Source organism: Protopterus annectens, chromosome 17.part0 (assembly GCF_019279795.1).
Source record: "Protopterus annectens isolate FY-2018-M chromosome 17.part0, PAN1.0, whole genome shotgun sequence".
Taxonomy (NCBI): Eukaryota; Metazoa; Chordata; order Ceratodontiformes; family Protopteridae; genus Protopterus; species Protopterus annectens.
Window position 1 is genome coordinate 437,691,858 of NC_056751.1, and position 16,596 is coordinate 437,708,453.

Consider the following 16,596-nt stretch of genomic DNA (forward strand, 5'->3'; position numbering starts at 1 on the left):
TAGCTAAATTAGGTACGTAAAAACCGATGTATAAATATATAGATATATATATATATATATATATATATATATATATATATATATATATTGGTCTAAAGACATCTCATTCAAAAAAACAAGCAAACTAAACATTTTTTGTATGAAATAATCTGTAAAAGATGTAAAATGTGATGAAAACCATGATCATTATTCATTCCACACCATTGATCAAAGCTTAGCAAGTTTCATCTTAAGTGCTGGAGTGATGGAAATATGTTAATTTAATCCTGGGCAACTTGATGCATTGAGATTGAGTTGCCTTTCTAACTCTGAATTTTAAATAATTTTCTCTATTACCTTCCTTTTCATTCATAGGCACACTTCTACTATTCCAAAAGTGAACATTTTACAGTTGTTACAAATCGGGGAGTATGTGTATAATGCACTGTTAATATTTTTCTTCTTGATGTAATTGTGTTCATAAATTCTTTTGCTCAAAATGCACTCAGTTTTTCCTACATAAAATGCCGGACATGTGAAGCATTTCACTAGGTAAATCACACCTTTGGTAGCACAGTTGTCCTTTAAAAACTGAATTTTAATTGTCATGTAGATGTCAAAGTAGGTGTTTCGATTATGTAACTGCATTGATGGCAAAAACTTCATTTTTTGTTCCTGTGTAAAGGTCTAGAGAAGTGTTCTGACTACATTCTAAAATCTTTTTAATATTCATACCAGTCTTATAAATAAAGTTTCTTTTTTTCTCTCACTCTTGTAAAAATGTCCTGATCTACCTAAAAATGCTCCAGTTGTTAATAATGTCTCTGACAGCATGTTGGTGATAGTTGTACTCGAGAATGAAAGCCTGTGAATACCTTTTTATTATTAGTATTAATTTCACTAAAGCTGGTGTTGAGAGGGAGTATGGAGTAGACTAACGTGGTGTATTTGGTCCCCCAACTGTTCTTGAGTTCTTTCCCTGTAGTATTTAGAAGTTTTTTAGCATAATCACTTTCTCGAAACATGTTATATATCCTTTCATATTCCTCCATAAAAAGGTAAAAATTACAGTACATCCTAGTGGCTTTAACTAATTGAACTTTGAACAAGTTTTACTTGATATGGAAGGGATGATTACTGTGATAGTGTAAGTAGGTGTTTGAGAAGGTATGTTTTCTATAGATGGTAATCTCAAATCTATTGAGATTTAAGTCTTTATAAATAGTAATATCTAAATAATTGGCCCGATTATGTCCTATTTGGTATGTAAAATTCAACAAGCTGTGGTTGTATTGTTATATGTGATGAAATCTGAAATGGTTTCACTTGGACCCATCCAGAAAATGAATATATGATATAGATATCTTGAGTAAAACTTTCAATCCGTTTTAAAAATGGAACCTGTGATGTATTCATCTTCCCAACTATACATGTGCAAGTTAGCATATATTGGGGAGCACGTAGCACCCATAGTTACTCCTTTTATTTTTTTAAAATACTCCCCTTCAAAAACCATGTAATTATTACTTAAAATTAATTCTCAGTCCATTAAAAGTTGTATAAGTTTGTTGTTATAATTAATGGGTTGTAAGACTGCTGAAGGAAAGCATCTTAAACCACTGGCATGAGATATACAGCTAAATAGGTCTACCATGTCCACCATCAAGAATGAGGCATTTTCACTAAAATAATTGGTGTTTGATCTCATTTAAAATGTCCCATGAATCTCTTAAAATATGGTGGTAGAAGTAAGAATCCCTTTTAAAATACCGTCCACATACACCACTAGTGGATAAGTTAGACATTGGTCTAAAGACATCTCATTCAAAAAAAAACAAGCAAACTAAAGCTTTTTTTTGTATGAAATAATCTGTAAAAGATGTAAAATGTGATGAAAACCATGATAATTATTCATACCACACCATTGATCAAAGCTTAACTAGTTTCATCTTAAGTGCTGGAGTGATGGAAATGTGTTAATTTAATCCTAGGCAACTAGATTCATTGAGTTTGAGTTGCCATTTTAATTCTGAATTCTAAATAATTTTCCCAATTACCTCCCTTTTCATCCATAGGAAAAATTGTAATATTCCAAAAATGAACATTTTAAAGTTGTTACAAATCAAGGAGTGTTTGTATAATGCGTTCTTAGTATTTTTCTTCTTGATCTCTTGATAGTGTTTTATAAATTCTTTTGCACAAAATACATTCATTTTTTTCTACATAGACTGCAGGATGTGTAAAGCATTTCACTAGGTAAATCACACACTTACCATCACAAACTGAATTTTAATTGTCATGTAGGTATCAATATTGATAGTAGGTTTTCTGATTATTTAACTCCATTGACTGCAGAAACCACAGTTTTTGTCCCTTTGTAAAGGCCTGGAGAAGTGTTCTGACTGTGTTCTAAAATCTTTTTAATATTCATACTGGTCTAATAAATAGTTTGTTTTTTCTCTCACTCTTGTACAAATGTCCTGATTTACCTTAAAAGTGCACCAGTTGTTATTAATAATGTCTCTAACAGCCTGGTGGTGATAGTTGTACTCGAGAATAAAAGCCTGTGAATACCTTTTTGTATTCGTATTAATCTCACTGAAGTTGGTGCTAAGAGAAAGTGTGGAGTAGACTAACAGGGTGTATTTGGTTCCCAGCTGTTTATGACTTCTTTCCCTATAGTCTCTTGAAATTTTTCAGGACAATCTCTTTCTCGAAACATGTTATGCATCCTTTCATATTCCTCCATGAATAGGTCATAATTAGAGCACAATCCCAATGGCTCTAATTGACCTTTGCATAAGTTTTTTTTTTATGGAAGGGATGACTGCGGTGATAGTGTAAGTAGGTGTTTGTGAAAGTAGGTTTTTCTATACATGGTAGTTTCAAATCTATTGACAATTAAGTCTTTATAAATGGTAATATCAAAGTAATTGGCCTGACTGTGTCCTATTTTAGTATCTGTGGTTGTGTTGATGTATGTGATGAAATCTGATATTGTTTCACTCACACCTGTCCAAAAATGAATACATCATCTAGATATCTTGAGTAAAACTTCCACTTGATGTTAAAAATTGAACCTGTGATGTATTCAGCTTCCCAACTAAACATACCCATGTTGGGATATATCTGGGTGCATGTGACACCCATAACTACTCCTTTTAGTTGTTTAAAATACTCCCCTTCAAAAAGCATGTAGTTATTATTTAAAAATAATTACATTGACTATTAAAAGTTGTATAAGTTTGTTATCGAAATTAGTGAGTTTTAAGAGTGCTGAATGAAAGTATCTTAAATCAGTGACATGAGGTGTACAACTAAATAGGTCTGCTATGTCTGCTGTTAAGAATGAGACATTTTCACTAAAAATTGGTGTATGATCTTATTTAAAAAGTCATATGAATCTCTGAAAATATGGTGGGTATAAGTAAGAATCCCTTTTAAAATACAGCCCACATATACTGCTTGTGGGTACATTTTTGAACCATATGCTGCCACTATTAATCTAAATGGTGGATGTAGTATATTTTTCTGTGTCTTCCCAAACACAGATGGAACAATCAGATTCTTAGTAGTCAAAAATTCATTTTCTATGAGTGAGAATACTCCTAGATTCCATAGACACATAAAACATACTAGATCCACCATTTATATTAATAGTGGCAGTATATGGTTCAAAAACGTACCCACAAGCAGTGCATGTGGATTGCATTTTAAAAGGGATTCTTGACAGTGGACATAGTAATCCTATTTGGCTGTATACCTCGTGTCAAAGGTTTAAAATACTTTCATTCAGCACTCTTAAACCTCACTAATTTTGATAACAAACTTATACAACTTTTAATGGTTTTAATGGAATTGATTTTAAATAATAACTGCAAGTTTTTTAAGGGGAGTATTTTAAACCACTAAAAGTAATAGCTATGTGTGCCACATGCACCCAAATATATGCCAAGTTGGTTATGTTTAGCATGGGAAGCTGAGCACATCACAGGTTCCATTTTTAATATCAACTGGAATTTTTACTCAAGATATCTAGATGATATACTCATTTTTCGATGGGTCCAACTGAAACCATATCAGATTTCATTATATTTATCAATACAACCACAGATTTTTTTAAGGTTTATATACCAAATAGGACATAATTGGGCTAATTATTTAGATATTACTATTTATAAAGACTTAACTGTCAGTAGATTTGAAACTGCCATCTATAGAAAACCTGCTGTCTCAAACACCTACTTACACTATTACAGTAATCATCCCTTCCATATCAAGAAAAACTTGTTCAAAGGTCAATTTGTTAGAGCTGTTAGGATGTGCTCTAATTTTGACATTTTATGGAGGAATATGAAAAGATATACAACATGTTTCGAGAAAGAGATTATCCTGAAAATTTCTAGGTACTATAGGGAAAGAACTCATAAACAACTGGGGGACAAAATATACCCCATTAGTCTATTCCACAGTCCCTCTGAACACCAACTTTAGTGAAATTAATAATAATACAAAAAGGTATTCACAGGCTTTTATTCTCGAGTACAACAATCACTACCAGATAGAGAAATTATTAATAACAACTGGAGCATTTTAAAGGTAGATAAAGACATTTTTTCAAGAGTGGGAGAATAAAACAATATTTATAAGACCAATATAAATATTCAAAAGATTTTAGAACATAGAACACTTCTCCAAACCTTTACACGGGGGTAAAAAAGTTTGGTTTCTGCAGTCAATGCAGTTACATAATCAAAACACCTACTATCAATATTGGCATATACATGACAATTAAAATTCAGTTTGTGAAGGGTAATTGTGCCACCAAAGGTGTGATTTACCTAGTGAAATGCTTCACATGTCCTACATTCTATGTAGGAAAAACTGAGTGCATTTTGCATAAAAGAATTTATGAATACACTTACAACATCAAGAAGAAAAATGCTAAGAATATGTTGTACAAACATTCCCTGATTTGTAACGACTTTAAAATGTTCAGTTTTGGAATATTATAAACTATGCCTATAGGTGAAAAGGGAGATAATCTGGAAAATTATTTAGAATTCAAAGAGTTAAAATGGCAACTCTAACTCAATGCATCAAGTTGCCCAGGATTAATTGAGCACATTTCGATCACTCCAGCACTTAAGATAAGATGTGCTAAGCTTTGATCAGTGGTGGGGTATGCATAATGGTCATGGTTTTCCTCACATTTTACATCTTTTACAGATTATATTATACAAAAACAATTAGTTTGCTTGTTTTTTTGAATGAGAAGTCTTAAGACCAAAATATATACATCAGTTTTTATGTACCTTGTTTAATTAATTTCCCTTTTACTTGACCAGGTTACAATAATGTTCTAATTTATAATTGGTTACTGTTAATTTAGGCAGATTGTGTAATGACATTTTTACATATTTTTATATACTTTCATATTTTTAATATTTGTTATAATGTGTATGAATTTAACAATGAAAATACTTCTTTGAATCCACAAAAAAATAATTTGTGACGTAATTTTTAGCTTAACCTATAAAAAGGTGCTGTTTTTAACATATACTAAATGGTTATGATGAAGTCCGTTACAATAAAGGACAAAAGTGCTTAACCAATTTAATTTTAGTCTAAAGTCTACTTTTGTTCATTTGTTTTCAGCTAATACAACTTTGGAAGTTTTTAATGTGTTTGTTAGGATTCATTTTTGTGAGCCATTTTGCTTTTGAGCTTTTAAGAGTTTGTCCCGCTCTTTCAAGGAAGATCATTATATACTGGAGAGAATACTACGTGACCTGCTCTTTTTAGGATTACAAGTGATTCCTGATGCTGCACAGTCACAAACCAACTTTGGTGTCGATTCACTTTTACTGGAGAAACTTTTGTATTTCCTCCTTGGCCTGTTCTGTGCTTGAATCTCACAACTGCCTTTTGACATTTCCCTCATTGCTAGAATGCATTTTTTCTCTTCTGCCTGGTGTATAGTGAATAATCATTTTCTATAGGCAGTCTGTCTCCAACATTTAGTACTTTGCCTTTTGCCATAGTTTTGTCAGGATCAACTCTTTCTGCTGGTAGGTTTGCATCTTTACTAATACAGGTCTTGGCTACTTTCTTATGGCCAGATTTGGAGCATCCACACATGGTATACCCTTTCAGTTAAGAGTTCCTGCTGTGAAATGCCCGTCTGGTTGCTTATTTAATACTTTCATAACAGTAATACAGTCTGTTCCTTCTAGGTTCTCTTGTACAGCAGAAAATTTCAGATTTTTCTTACATGCTCATTTCATTGTACCAGTTTTTGGACACATTTCTCCTTGGACAAATCCCATAGTCAGCCTTTTCTTCATTTCAACCTCTAATTTGTGCAGTTTTATCAGCTCATCTGAATGTTTGTTTAAAGCTTCTTCCATTTTTCTAGACTGTTATTTGAGTTGATATACTCCTTCGGTGTTTCATTTATTTTAATCAGCTCTGAGCACATCTAGCTTGTTTTTTCCTGTAGATTATGGGAAGCCATGTCTTGCACCAAAGCTGGAGCTTGAACTGCCTTTTGCTGAGCAACTGCAGGATTCTTCTAGGTCAGTGTTCTCTCTTCACCATTTCTAGTTGCTTTTCTTCTTGCAGGCTCTCACAGTTTCTTCTTTGCTGGCATCCAGACAATGTACTTATTAGCCAGAAACTGAATTTACTAAAAGTGAACAGAGTTCCTGGCTCTTGTCTCTTAGTTTCTTTTTTTTCAAACTGGGAGAGCTGAAGTTAAACTTGCTAATCAGCGTGGCGCCATCTTGGAAAGTCTTTCACCCTAAAATTGACACTTGTATTGATAGGTTTTTGATTCCTTTCCAGCACCATTTTTCTGAGGATGTGCTTTGGGTTTTACAGGAGACAAGAAAACCCACTATAATAAAATCTTATGTAGATAAACAGAAGACGTTTTCTACTTGGTGTCACAACAATGATCAGGACCCTCTTTCTGTGGGGATTCCTACTGTTCCTTCCTGTTTTTCACTCAGTTGTAGTCTGGCATATTCTTCTGTAAGCTCATTTGTCAGCCATCTCTGCCCGTCTACCTCTACAGCCACCATTTTCTTCTAAATATGAGGTCAAACAGTTTCTTAAAGTCATTCTTCCTTCTTGGGGCTTGAACTATCTTCTTGAAAATTCGACCCATCTACTTTTGAACCACCGACCTCTTTCATTTTGAAATTGTGTACCTGAAAGAGTCTCTGAATTTCAGGCTCTTATGGCCAGTCCTTCTCCTCTGAATTACAACAGAGAAAGGGTATTTGTTAGAATCCATCCTACATTTGTGCCTAAGGTTGTTAGTGATTTGTGTTTGAATCAGACTACCCATCTTCCCTGCGCCTTTCCTTCTCCACAAAATAAAAGTGAGAGAATTCTCCAGTCTGTGGATTCGCATAGACAGCTCAGATACTACCTAGATAAGACTGTAGATATTAAAGAATCTGAGCAGTTTTTTGTTTCCTTCCATGCAAGAAATTAGGTTTGGCAGTTTCCAAGCAAACCATTACTTCTTGGATTTCTGTTATTCATTTCATGAGAAACAGCTTCCTACTTCTCCTCAAGCTCATTTACAAGACTGGTTCATAGGTTCATAGGTAGGTACTAAGCAATCGGCCCAAGGGCCTACGTAAGCCTAGTCATCAAGGTTCCCTGGCTTACGCCACCCAAGAAAGTTATTTCTCTGTGCCAATGTTGAGCAGAGACACAGAAGTGATCCCCGGGGTGTATTTCCTATTTCCCATTTCCCATCCACTCATCAAAATTTTTCTTGAAGAGTGGTAATGAAGAACTTTGCTTGACATAGATGGGTAGCCTGTTCCAGAGTATGGAAAGTCTCTGGGACAGGAATCTATCCCTCCAGCATGTCCTGTTTATTGCGCTGACAAGGTTTAGGTCCCTAGAGCATGTAGCTCGGAGGGATTGGGATTTCTTTAGGTGTAGCATGACCAACAGCTCTGGGTTTGACATAGCTTTATATGTTAGGCAGAGATCACCTCGGAGTAGGCGATATGCTACGGAGTAAAGCTGGAATTATTTGAGGCGGTCAGTGTAGTGGCACTGGGTGCCTCTTCTGGAGCTTTTTTTTAAGGGTCTCAATTCTAGATCCGTGCTGGAAGCTCCTACTTGGTCTTCTGTGCATACTTTTACTAAGCACCATCAGTTAGATGCGTTTTCAAGGACCAGAGCAGGTTTTGCTAGGTACATCCACCATCTCCCATTAGAAAGGAATACTGCAACAATGATTAAGCAGGGATATAGTACAGTTGTGTAAGAACATACCATGACAGCAGATATCCTTCTTGTAAGTGTTACAGTATTCCATCTCTCCTTCCCTCCCTTCTCCCTATTGGTTTTCTCGTTTCTTCTCTGTCCGAGGAGAAGTCTTTTCTTTTTTCTTGATGTGCATGTACCCTTTTTCTTTTGTGCCTCATCTGCTTATCTAGTTCTTATGGAGCAGTTCAGTTCTGAGGGTTTTGCTTAACCTTAAGCTTTTGAATGTATGACATGTCTGATGGTACGGCACATGGAAGGGCCCGGTTTTTGGGTATGCTGGTCGTTTGTATGGGTGTCCTTGGCAGGATACTCCAATAGTTAGGAATACTACAACAGTGATAAGTAGGGCAACTGCTGTTATGATAAGATGCCCTTCCATTTCACTGTTGCAGTATTCATAACATTAGAGATCCCCTACCAAGGGTGGCCCGGTGTCCAGCCAGTATACCAAAGCCTTTAGGTTGCCTTCAGGTATGCCATGTGTTACACACATGCTCCTCACATAGCATAAGGCATAAAGGTGGCATCTGGAAGTACCATCCTCTGAACTTCTTTGCTGCAGGTCCGAACACCATCTCTGATCATTTATCTGATCGCCCGTGTCATTGCTGGTGTACCTAGCCATTCAGATAGGTGCCTTGTTGGGTTTTTTTGCTTATCTGTAGTTACCTTTGTTTTGTTGTGGGGTTTTATGTCATCCAGGAAGAGTAAACGCCAGTGTGGGAGATTCCACATAAAGACCATCAGAAGCAGTGCTTGTTTTATTTAGGGGCTTCTCTTGATCATACATCCTGCAATATTTGTCAGGCTTTTGTGCTAAAGACCTTGTGCAGCTGTCTTTCATACCTCGCTATGTATTTAGAAAACCAGCATCTCAAACTTTTAGCAAAAGATGTTATGGAGGCTACTTCCTGGCCTGAGGGTCAACTGTCTTTGAAGAAGAAGGCTAAAAAAGTTAGGTCAGATTCTTCCTACATCAGATGTCTCTCTCAAAGCTGATGAAAGCCCGGAGGTTCTTATACATCTGTACATTCCTCCTCTTCTGAGTAGGTACCAGTCACAACCAATTCAGAGCTTTGCCCTTCTGATTCTTCACAGCCCCCCAGACTGACTATGAAGTGCATGGCTCCAATTGCAACTCCACTCTGACTGCTAGGGATTGAAATATTCCCTTTCCTTGATGACTGGCTCATAGCTACACCCTTCAAGGAGTCTCTAGTCAAAGCATGGGAATACTTACTTCACCAGTGCCTGTTCTTGGGAATATTCATAAATCTTCAAAAATTGAAGTTAGACCCAGTTTTCCAGCTAACTTTCTTTGGATGCCACCCAGATGCTACAGCGATGGTAGCAAGACGATGTTATAGACAGGTCACATGCAATTCAGGAGGCTGCCAGAATTCTGGCAGACCATGTCCACAACCACCTTTATAACAAGGATATTAGGACTGATGGCAGTCTCATTGCAGACATGTTACCACTGTCAAAATATTATATTACAGGTTTTTAATGGACTGTGCAAGTTCAGTGATCACAGCTGTGATCATTGCACTATACAATCACACTGTCCAGGTCTTGTTGAAAATATCACTATTGGTGACTTTGATTTGTGAACTTAGTAAAAGGAGTACGTTTCTGCCCCCATTCCGGCAATCACAGTGACTACAGGCATGTCTGTATTGGTGTGATGTGAGTAATTATTGGAACACATGATCAGGGTACGTGGAACTACTTAGAGGAGCATCTTCACATAACGCATTGAAGATTAGGGCTGTTCTTTTAGCGCTGTAGGCATTCTAGGACTGCCTTCCCAAGATATGATAGCCATCCACTCGGGCAACATGGCAGTGATGTGGTATATCAGCAAGCATGGATTAAACTGTTTCTTTGCCCCTCTATCAGGAAGCGATGAGGGTAAGGGAATGGGCTATAAGTTTGCCACTTTTCCTAATAGCAGTGCATATACTGGGACATGCAAGCTCATTAGCAGACAAACTGAGCAGATGCCTACTGCTACCACTACTACTGTCACCACTGCCACTACTACTACTACTACCACTGTCACTACCACCACCACTACTACTGTCACTACCACCACCACTACTACTACTACTACCTCACTAATGGTCTGTAAGCACATTCTGACAAACAAGCTCTTGTTTAATGTCCCATTATGCCCTGTTTCTTTGTTCTGTACTCAAGATGAAAGGAGTTGAGAGGCAATATGTGAAATTAATCTTCGTATGTTGTTCTTCCTATATGATATGGATAAAGGTGTACTTTATTGTTGAGGGAGAGGATACAAGGGGTGTTTGGATGAGTGGCTTAAATCACATTCCTTAAGTATGAGAAGGAAAAGAGAGACTAGTATTGATTTAACCATAACATAATGCCACATTATTATGCGGGATATTCAGAAACATTAGCAGTGTAACACTTAATAGTACTTCACTGCTGTACTTCAAGTAACACTATGGAACTAACTAGCAATTCACAGACGTGCTGGTACCACATGGAGAAAAAGTTCATTAGCGACTCCTTTTAATGTCCATAAATTGATTGCCTGGTGCAGTTGAAAAAATGCATTAGTGTTCTGTTCATCAGCTCACACAATGATGTTTGACAGGAACCTTCAAACATACACACTGACACACAGACAGTATCACACCAGACAACTGGACACTGTCTTTTACACACGCTCACACACACACGACCTTCCTACCTTTTGCAGCTTTAACTATTGCTTAGCTACCGTAGACGGCAGTGGTTAAACACCAGAAAAAAGTACATTCAGTCCCAATGCTCTGCTCTGAAATAGCACTTTAGAGATCATCTTTTAATCACTCGGATGCAGTGTTTTGATCACAGTAAAGCTACAGGCCAGAGCATATGTCTAATTTGCATTATATGTGCCTCTGTACTGCTGCATTTGCAAGCAACATTGTTCAGTAGACTGCTGTATTGCTACTTGCCAGATGCTTAACATCATTGGAGCACTACAGCAGTCTTTGAATAACTCCATTATAGTACACTGAACAATCTTACTAGAGTATGCTGTTTATTTTTGAATATACACCATTTTTTAACAATGCTTGATGTTTTTGCAAGAGTATAGTTTAACTTCATATTTACCTGTATTGTAGCATTTTAAACTTTTAATGTTGGGAAGGTAAAAATGTACTCTGCACTCAAGGAATGGAAACCTATCTACTGCAACTTTTTTTTGAATGATTTAGCAGTAGAACACACTTGTTTTGTTTGTTCAACTTACTGTAAAAGTAGTAGTGCCTTGCCCTCATTTTTTGTATGAGTTAACTTTGATAGTCTACTTTTTGCCCGTCAGGCTTTCAGGCAAGACTTAGCCGCCTTCATGGAATGCCAGTGAGGAATAGCAGGAAATCACAAGGAGCACAAGCTGCAGGGGTGAGTATTACATGCAGTGCATGCGTTGTCCTTAATGTGTGCTGTCATACTTTCCTTAGCAAAAGTAAATAACAAACCTTTAGTGATGGGAGCAATTCTCTTAAAATATACAGTATCAAATTTTACAGTACTTGATGCAAAATGTTTGTTGTTACTGCATTTAATTTTGTTGAGAAGGACAGCCCTATGAACATTTTCTGGAAGCTAAAATCTCCTGACATGGCATCATGAAAGACTGAATCCACTGTGCCTCTCTACCTATATTAGTGAACAAGCCTTTATTTTTCCATGCTAAGTGCTGCAGCTGGGGTTATATTGTAGTAAGATGAGTTGTTAGCTATACTTCACAGGTAGACTACCCTGCATTGAAAATTAACATGTGCAATGAGTTATTAGTGAAATCATAATGTAATTATCTGTTAATTTAAAGAAGCAATGTATTTTTGATTACCCAGAATGCTTTGCTTATGTATGAAAATTATTACAGGTACGTAACTTGACATTTTGTGAGTGTAGTCGTATGGAAAACTTTGGCAACAGTAAATCTTAAGCATTAGAATGTCATGGTCTTTGTTTTGTTTTCAAAGCTTTGACATCAGCAGTATGACCAAAAAAAACTGTAAAACAGATGCATGGGAAGTGTAACAGTACACTTTAGTACATAATTCTAGGTGCTGTAAACTGATACAAAATTATTTGAACAGCTTTAAAAGAGCACAATGCAGTATGCCTTCAAAACAGTGCTGTTTATTTGAATTGGGCACTGTTGTCTTTATATAGCCAGTTGTTTTGGGTGTCATTTGCAGATCTGTTCAAGAGTAGTGGAATAATTAAAATTATTTCAAGATTTTTTGTGTCTGTACCTTAGATGGTGTTAACTGCAAAAAGCAGTCCTCAAGTATTCAGGACTTGGCAATCTGTAAAAAGAGTGATGCATCTTCTTAGCTTGATCAGATCTTCATTTTAGTTGTTGTTGTATCTTTCGGCTTTTCCCGGTTAGGGGTCGCCACAGCGGAACTCCGGTCTGCTAATGATTGGCAGTAGATTTTTATGTACTGAGTTGCCAGCCCTGACGTACAACCTTCAACGAACGCACGCCCACTCACGCATATCTCCACACAGAAAACGCTTTAGCTGAGAATCGAACAGGACAACGTCTTACTGTGAGCCGACAACGCTTCCGCAGCACCACCACCGCAGTCAGATCTTCATTTTAGTACCAGTCTGGATTTGATGATGTTAGAGTGAAATATCATTGGTAGATATTACTACAAAAAAAAAAATCTGTGAAAGCCACTTTTATTGAATTCCCAAACAAGCTGTTTTTTTTTTGTTTGTTTGTTTTTTGCAGAAGAGTTTCCACTGCATACATTATTGGGGGGGGGGGATCTCCCACACCCGCATCTCACATATACCAACTTAATGGTTACACAACAGTGGGGAAAATGCAGAGTTACAAGATCACTGAAAGCTGCATTCAGGTAGCATTCCTTCAAAGTACTGTTTGACGATTACATAACCATTGAGAACTTGTGGTTCCTGTTACAGTGCAGTGGTAGTGCACAGTTGCTTCTTTCTTGCAGTTGTTTCTTAAGGATATAACTTGCTAAAACCACTGCTTTGTGTGAAGTGCGCAGTTTTAAGGTTTATAGTTTTTGTGCTTTAATGTATACATGGAGTTCTTTTTACGGTCTGTAAAGTTTGTTTGAAAATGAGTCAGGCAGGCTAATCAAACACAAGGCCTCTGATGAGCATTGTCTATCAATGGTTGCAAGTTTGTTGGTTGTCATAGTATGGGACTGAACTTTGTCACCATTAGAGAATAGGTTTGGTTTTGAAACTACTGTCATTTTTGTTGTGTGTGTTCCAAAATCCTTTTTGTATAGTTAGAAAGTAAAAAGCTCACACAGACAAACCAATTAGTAAAAAGTACAAGAAAAACCTAGCCAGACTAAATTTTCACTGTGATACCTTAAACCTCCTATAGTAGAGGCCCATGGGATATATGCAAATAACCCCCTAAGGACGTCAAGTGTTTCAGCTTTATGGCTTCTGAATGTTCATGACTTTTTCTTTTCAAGTCTTTGTGGGCACTGGATACATTCAGTACAATGAAGTCCACTTGTGCTGTGCTGACGAGGTCATAAGAAGGCTGAAACATGTATGTCCATAGTTAGGGGGTTTGGCTTTATTGGCCTGAATGTATCCGTAAAGACTTAAAAAGAAAAAGTAAAAAGTCATGGACATTCAGAAGCCATATAGCTGAAGCACTTGAAGTCCTTAGTCGGTTATTTGCATATATCCCATGGGTCTCTATTACAGGAGCATACCTCTCAACTGTACAGATTTTCACAGAATGTCCAGATTTGTGCCTCTTACTTTTTGTCTGTTTCTCATAAAAATTGTGTTTTTCTGAAAGATCACAGGCAAATCTTTGAGGGTTGAAGTAAAAAAATGAGAGACATTTGAGTTTCAGACTCCATACCCTTCTAAAAATTCATGCTAATGCAAAACCTGTTATTCTGTCAACTTTCCAAGTTTGTAAGAGCAATACTTAAAAAGTGTCCCTATTTTGGGGTCTTTGTCCTTGCATTATTTATGGATTTGTCCAGATTTGTTGCTATAAGAGGTTGAGACAGTGGCGTAACTACGTTAGAACGTTAGAAGCGCCCTGAGGCAAACTTTTCCTAGGTGCCCCAACATCCCCCCCCCCCCGGGAACCCAAGCCATCGAGATGACCGAAGCCAAAGAAATCACATATAGTCACATTCGCTTGACCTATGACAGTGGCATAAAACACTGAAATCTGGAGACGTGCTATTTCAGCAAAAAGTAAAAAAAAACAATTATAAAACAGTACATTATATAGATACCAGAATGTGAATTGTACCTCCATTGTTCAATCCTACTCCTAGAATGACTTCTTGCGGGCTTTGTTATCAGCAAAACTATCAATGATCTTGTCAGTGTCCGCGTCTTCCAGGCTTCTGCTCTCAATTGACAGAATGGCTAAAGAACTAAGTTGAACCTCAGACATTGTACTATGCAAGAATGTCTTTATCAACTTCAACTTTGAAAAACTTCTTTCAGCACTGGCAACTGTCACAGGAAGTGTCAGATACAGCAAACAAGCAGTGATTATATCCGGAAAGCTGGAAGATGATTCTGAATGAGTTATCAAGATGAATTCGGCCAAGTCCTTGATAGATTTCAGCGCTGACAATGTGACACTGAAAGTCATTTTGAGCAGGAGCAGTTGGTCAGACAGCTCATCTGAAATGTCATCCGAGTACTCCGTGATCAGACTCTTCGACATCTTCAGCAATTCGTCATCATTCGTTTCAGTAATTGTCATAGGTTTCAAGCATGTGAAGACTTGGTCAGTATCTCGCAGTGACTTGAATCATGTTATCTGGACAATGGCGTAGTCGATGATTCTGTTGAACACTTCGATCTTATAGTGCTGTTCTGCTGACTCCAGTCTGCAGTAGTTCATCGTGAAACTTCTTGGCACGAGAAACCCTCTCTGAACTGTCAAACTCGGATGGCATGCCCCAACTTTGAGCTAGCTCCTTGGCCGAGAACAAAACAGTCTCCCAGTTGTTGCGAAGTTCACTCAGGTCCTTCAGTAGTGATTCCAACAAAACGCAAACAAATGTGACATCAGATTGTTGTGACTGCATTTTCTTGGAGATAATGTCTAGTGGTCCCAGAATGCGCGACAGTAAAACAATGTTCATCATTGACGAAAAGCGTTCAAAATATTTCTTCAGCGACGATGCCTCGTCTTTCTCATTACTGTCCTTGCCAGTCAGTGACAACACAGTCAACAGTTTCATCATGTCGACAAACCGGCTGCGAAGAGCTATCAAGGCTTGATTCCGTGATGACCAACGTGTAGGACAAATTCGCTTTAATGTAAGTGAGCAGCTACTATTTTTCTGTAAGCGATTCCATCTGCTAATAGCACTGAGGAATACATACAGCTTTTCCAGCATGTCAAAAAAGTTCTGAATGTCCTTCACGTTTTTAACAGCATCGTTTATGACTAAATTTAATGCATGAGCACTGCAGTGAACATAATGGGCCTTTGGTGCTTTCTGCTTCATTAAAGCCTGGACACCCTTGTAAGCACCACTCATGTTGGCGGCTCCGTCATATCCTTGACTGCAAATCTTCTTCAGGTCAGTGACACTTTCAATTCCCTTTGTAATTATGGATGCCAAATCTTGACCCTTCTGGCTTTCAACATCGGTGAACCCCAAAAATGATTCCTGGATATGCAAGCTTACCGGCCTCCCTTCGTCATTCTTTTTGACAATCACATACCGAAATATTTTGCTCAACTGATCCATCTTTGAGCAATCCACTGTTGTATCCATTATAAGAGATATAAACGGTGCGTCGGCCATTTCGTCTGCGATCTGCTGCTTTACCTCTCTTGCCAGAATGTAAATGATTTCATTTTGAATCGACCCGCTCAAGTACTTGGTGGTTCCTTTTGGCTGCTTCAGCAAGTTTTCCAAAACAGGATCGTACTTGGCAATTAAGTGAATGAATTCCAGGAAACATCCCCGTGAGCCGGGCCTGTCGTCATCGGTGTAGCTGTCGTTTTCACAGTGACCTCGAAATGCGATGTTGCATTTTGACATGGTGATGATCAGATTCACTATGCGATCCAGAACACAGCACCAGTACTTACGGTCTTGCATAATCTGTTTGTCGGTCAGGACATCGACAGTGACATTGTTCTTCCAATTAGTAAAAATCTGACAAGCTTTTGCGTGGGTTGCTGAATTTTCATGTATCTGTATGGAACGTGACAAATTCTTCCAGTTACAAGTACCATCAGCCCATGAATCACCAGTTCTTATCGGTGATGCAAACAGCCAACAT

The 16,596-nt window shown here is 37.5% G+C and overlaps 1 protein-coding gene across 1 annotated transcript in view; it reads left to right on the top strand.

Moving 5' to 3' along the window:
* Positions 1 to 16,596, top strand: part of GPATCH2 (G-patch domain containing 2) — a 1,961,709-nt gene that overhangs the window by 610,062 nt on the left and 1,335,051 nt on the right. The window contains exon 5 of the mRNA XM_044059062.1: positions 11,621 to 11,700. Within this exon, the coding sequence (XP_043914997.1) occupies positions 11,621 to 11,700 (80 nt within the window). The remainder of the gene's footprint in view (positions 1 to 11,620; positions 11,701 to 16,596) is intronic.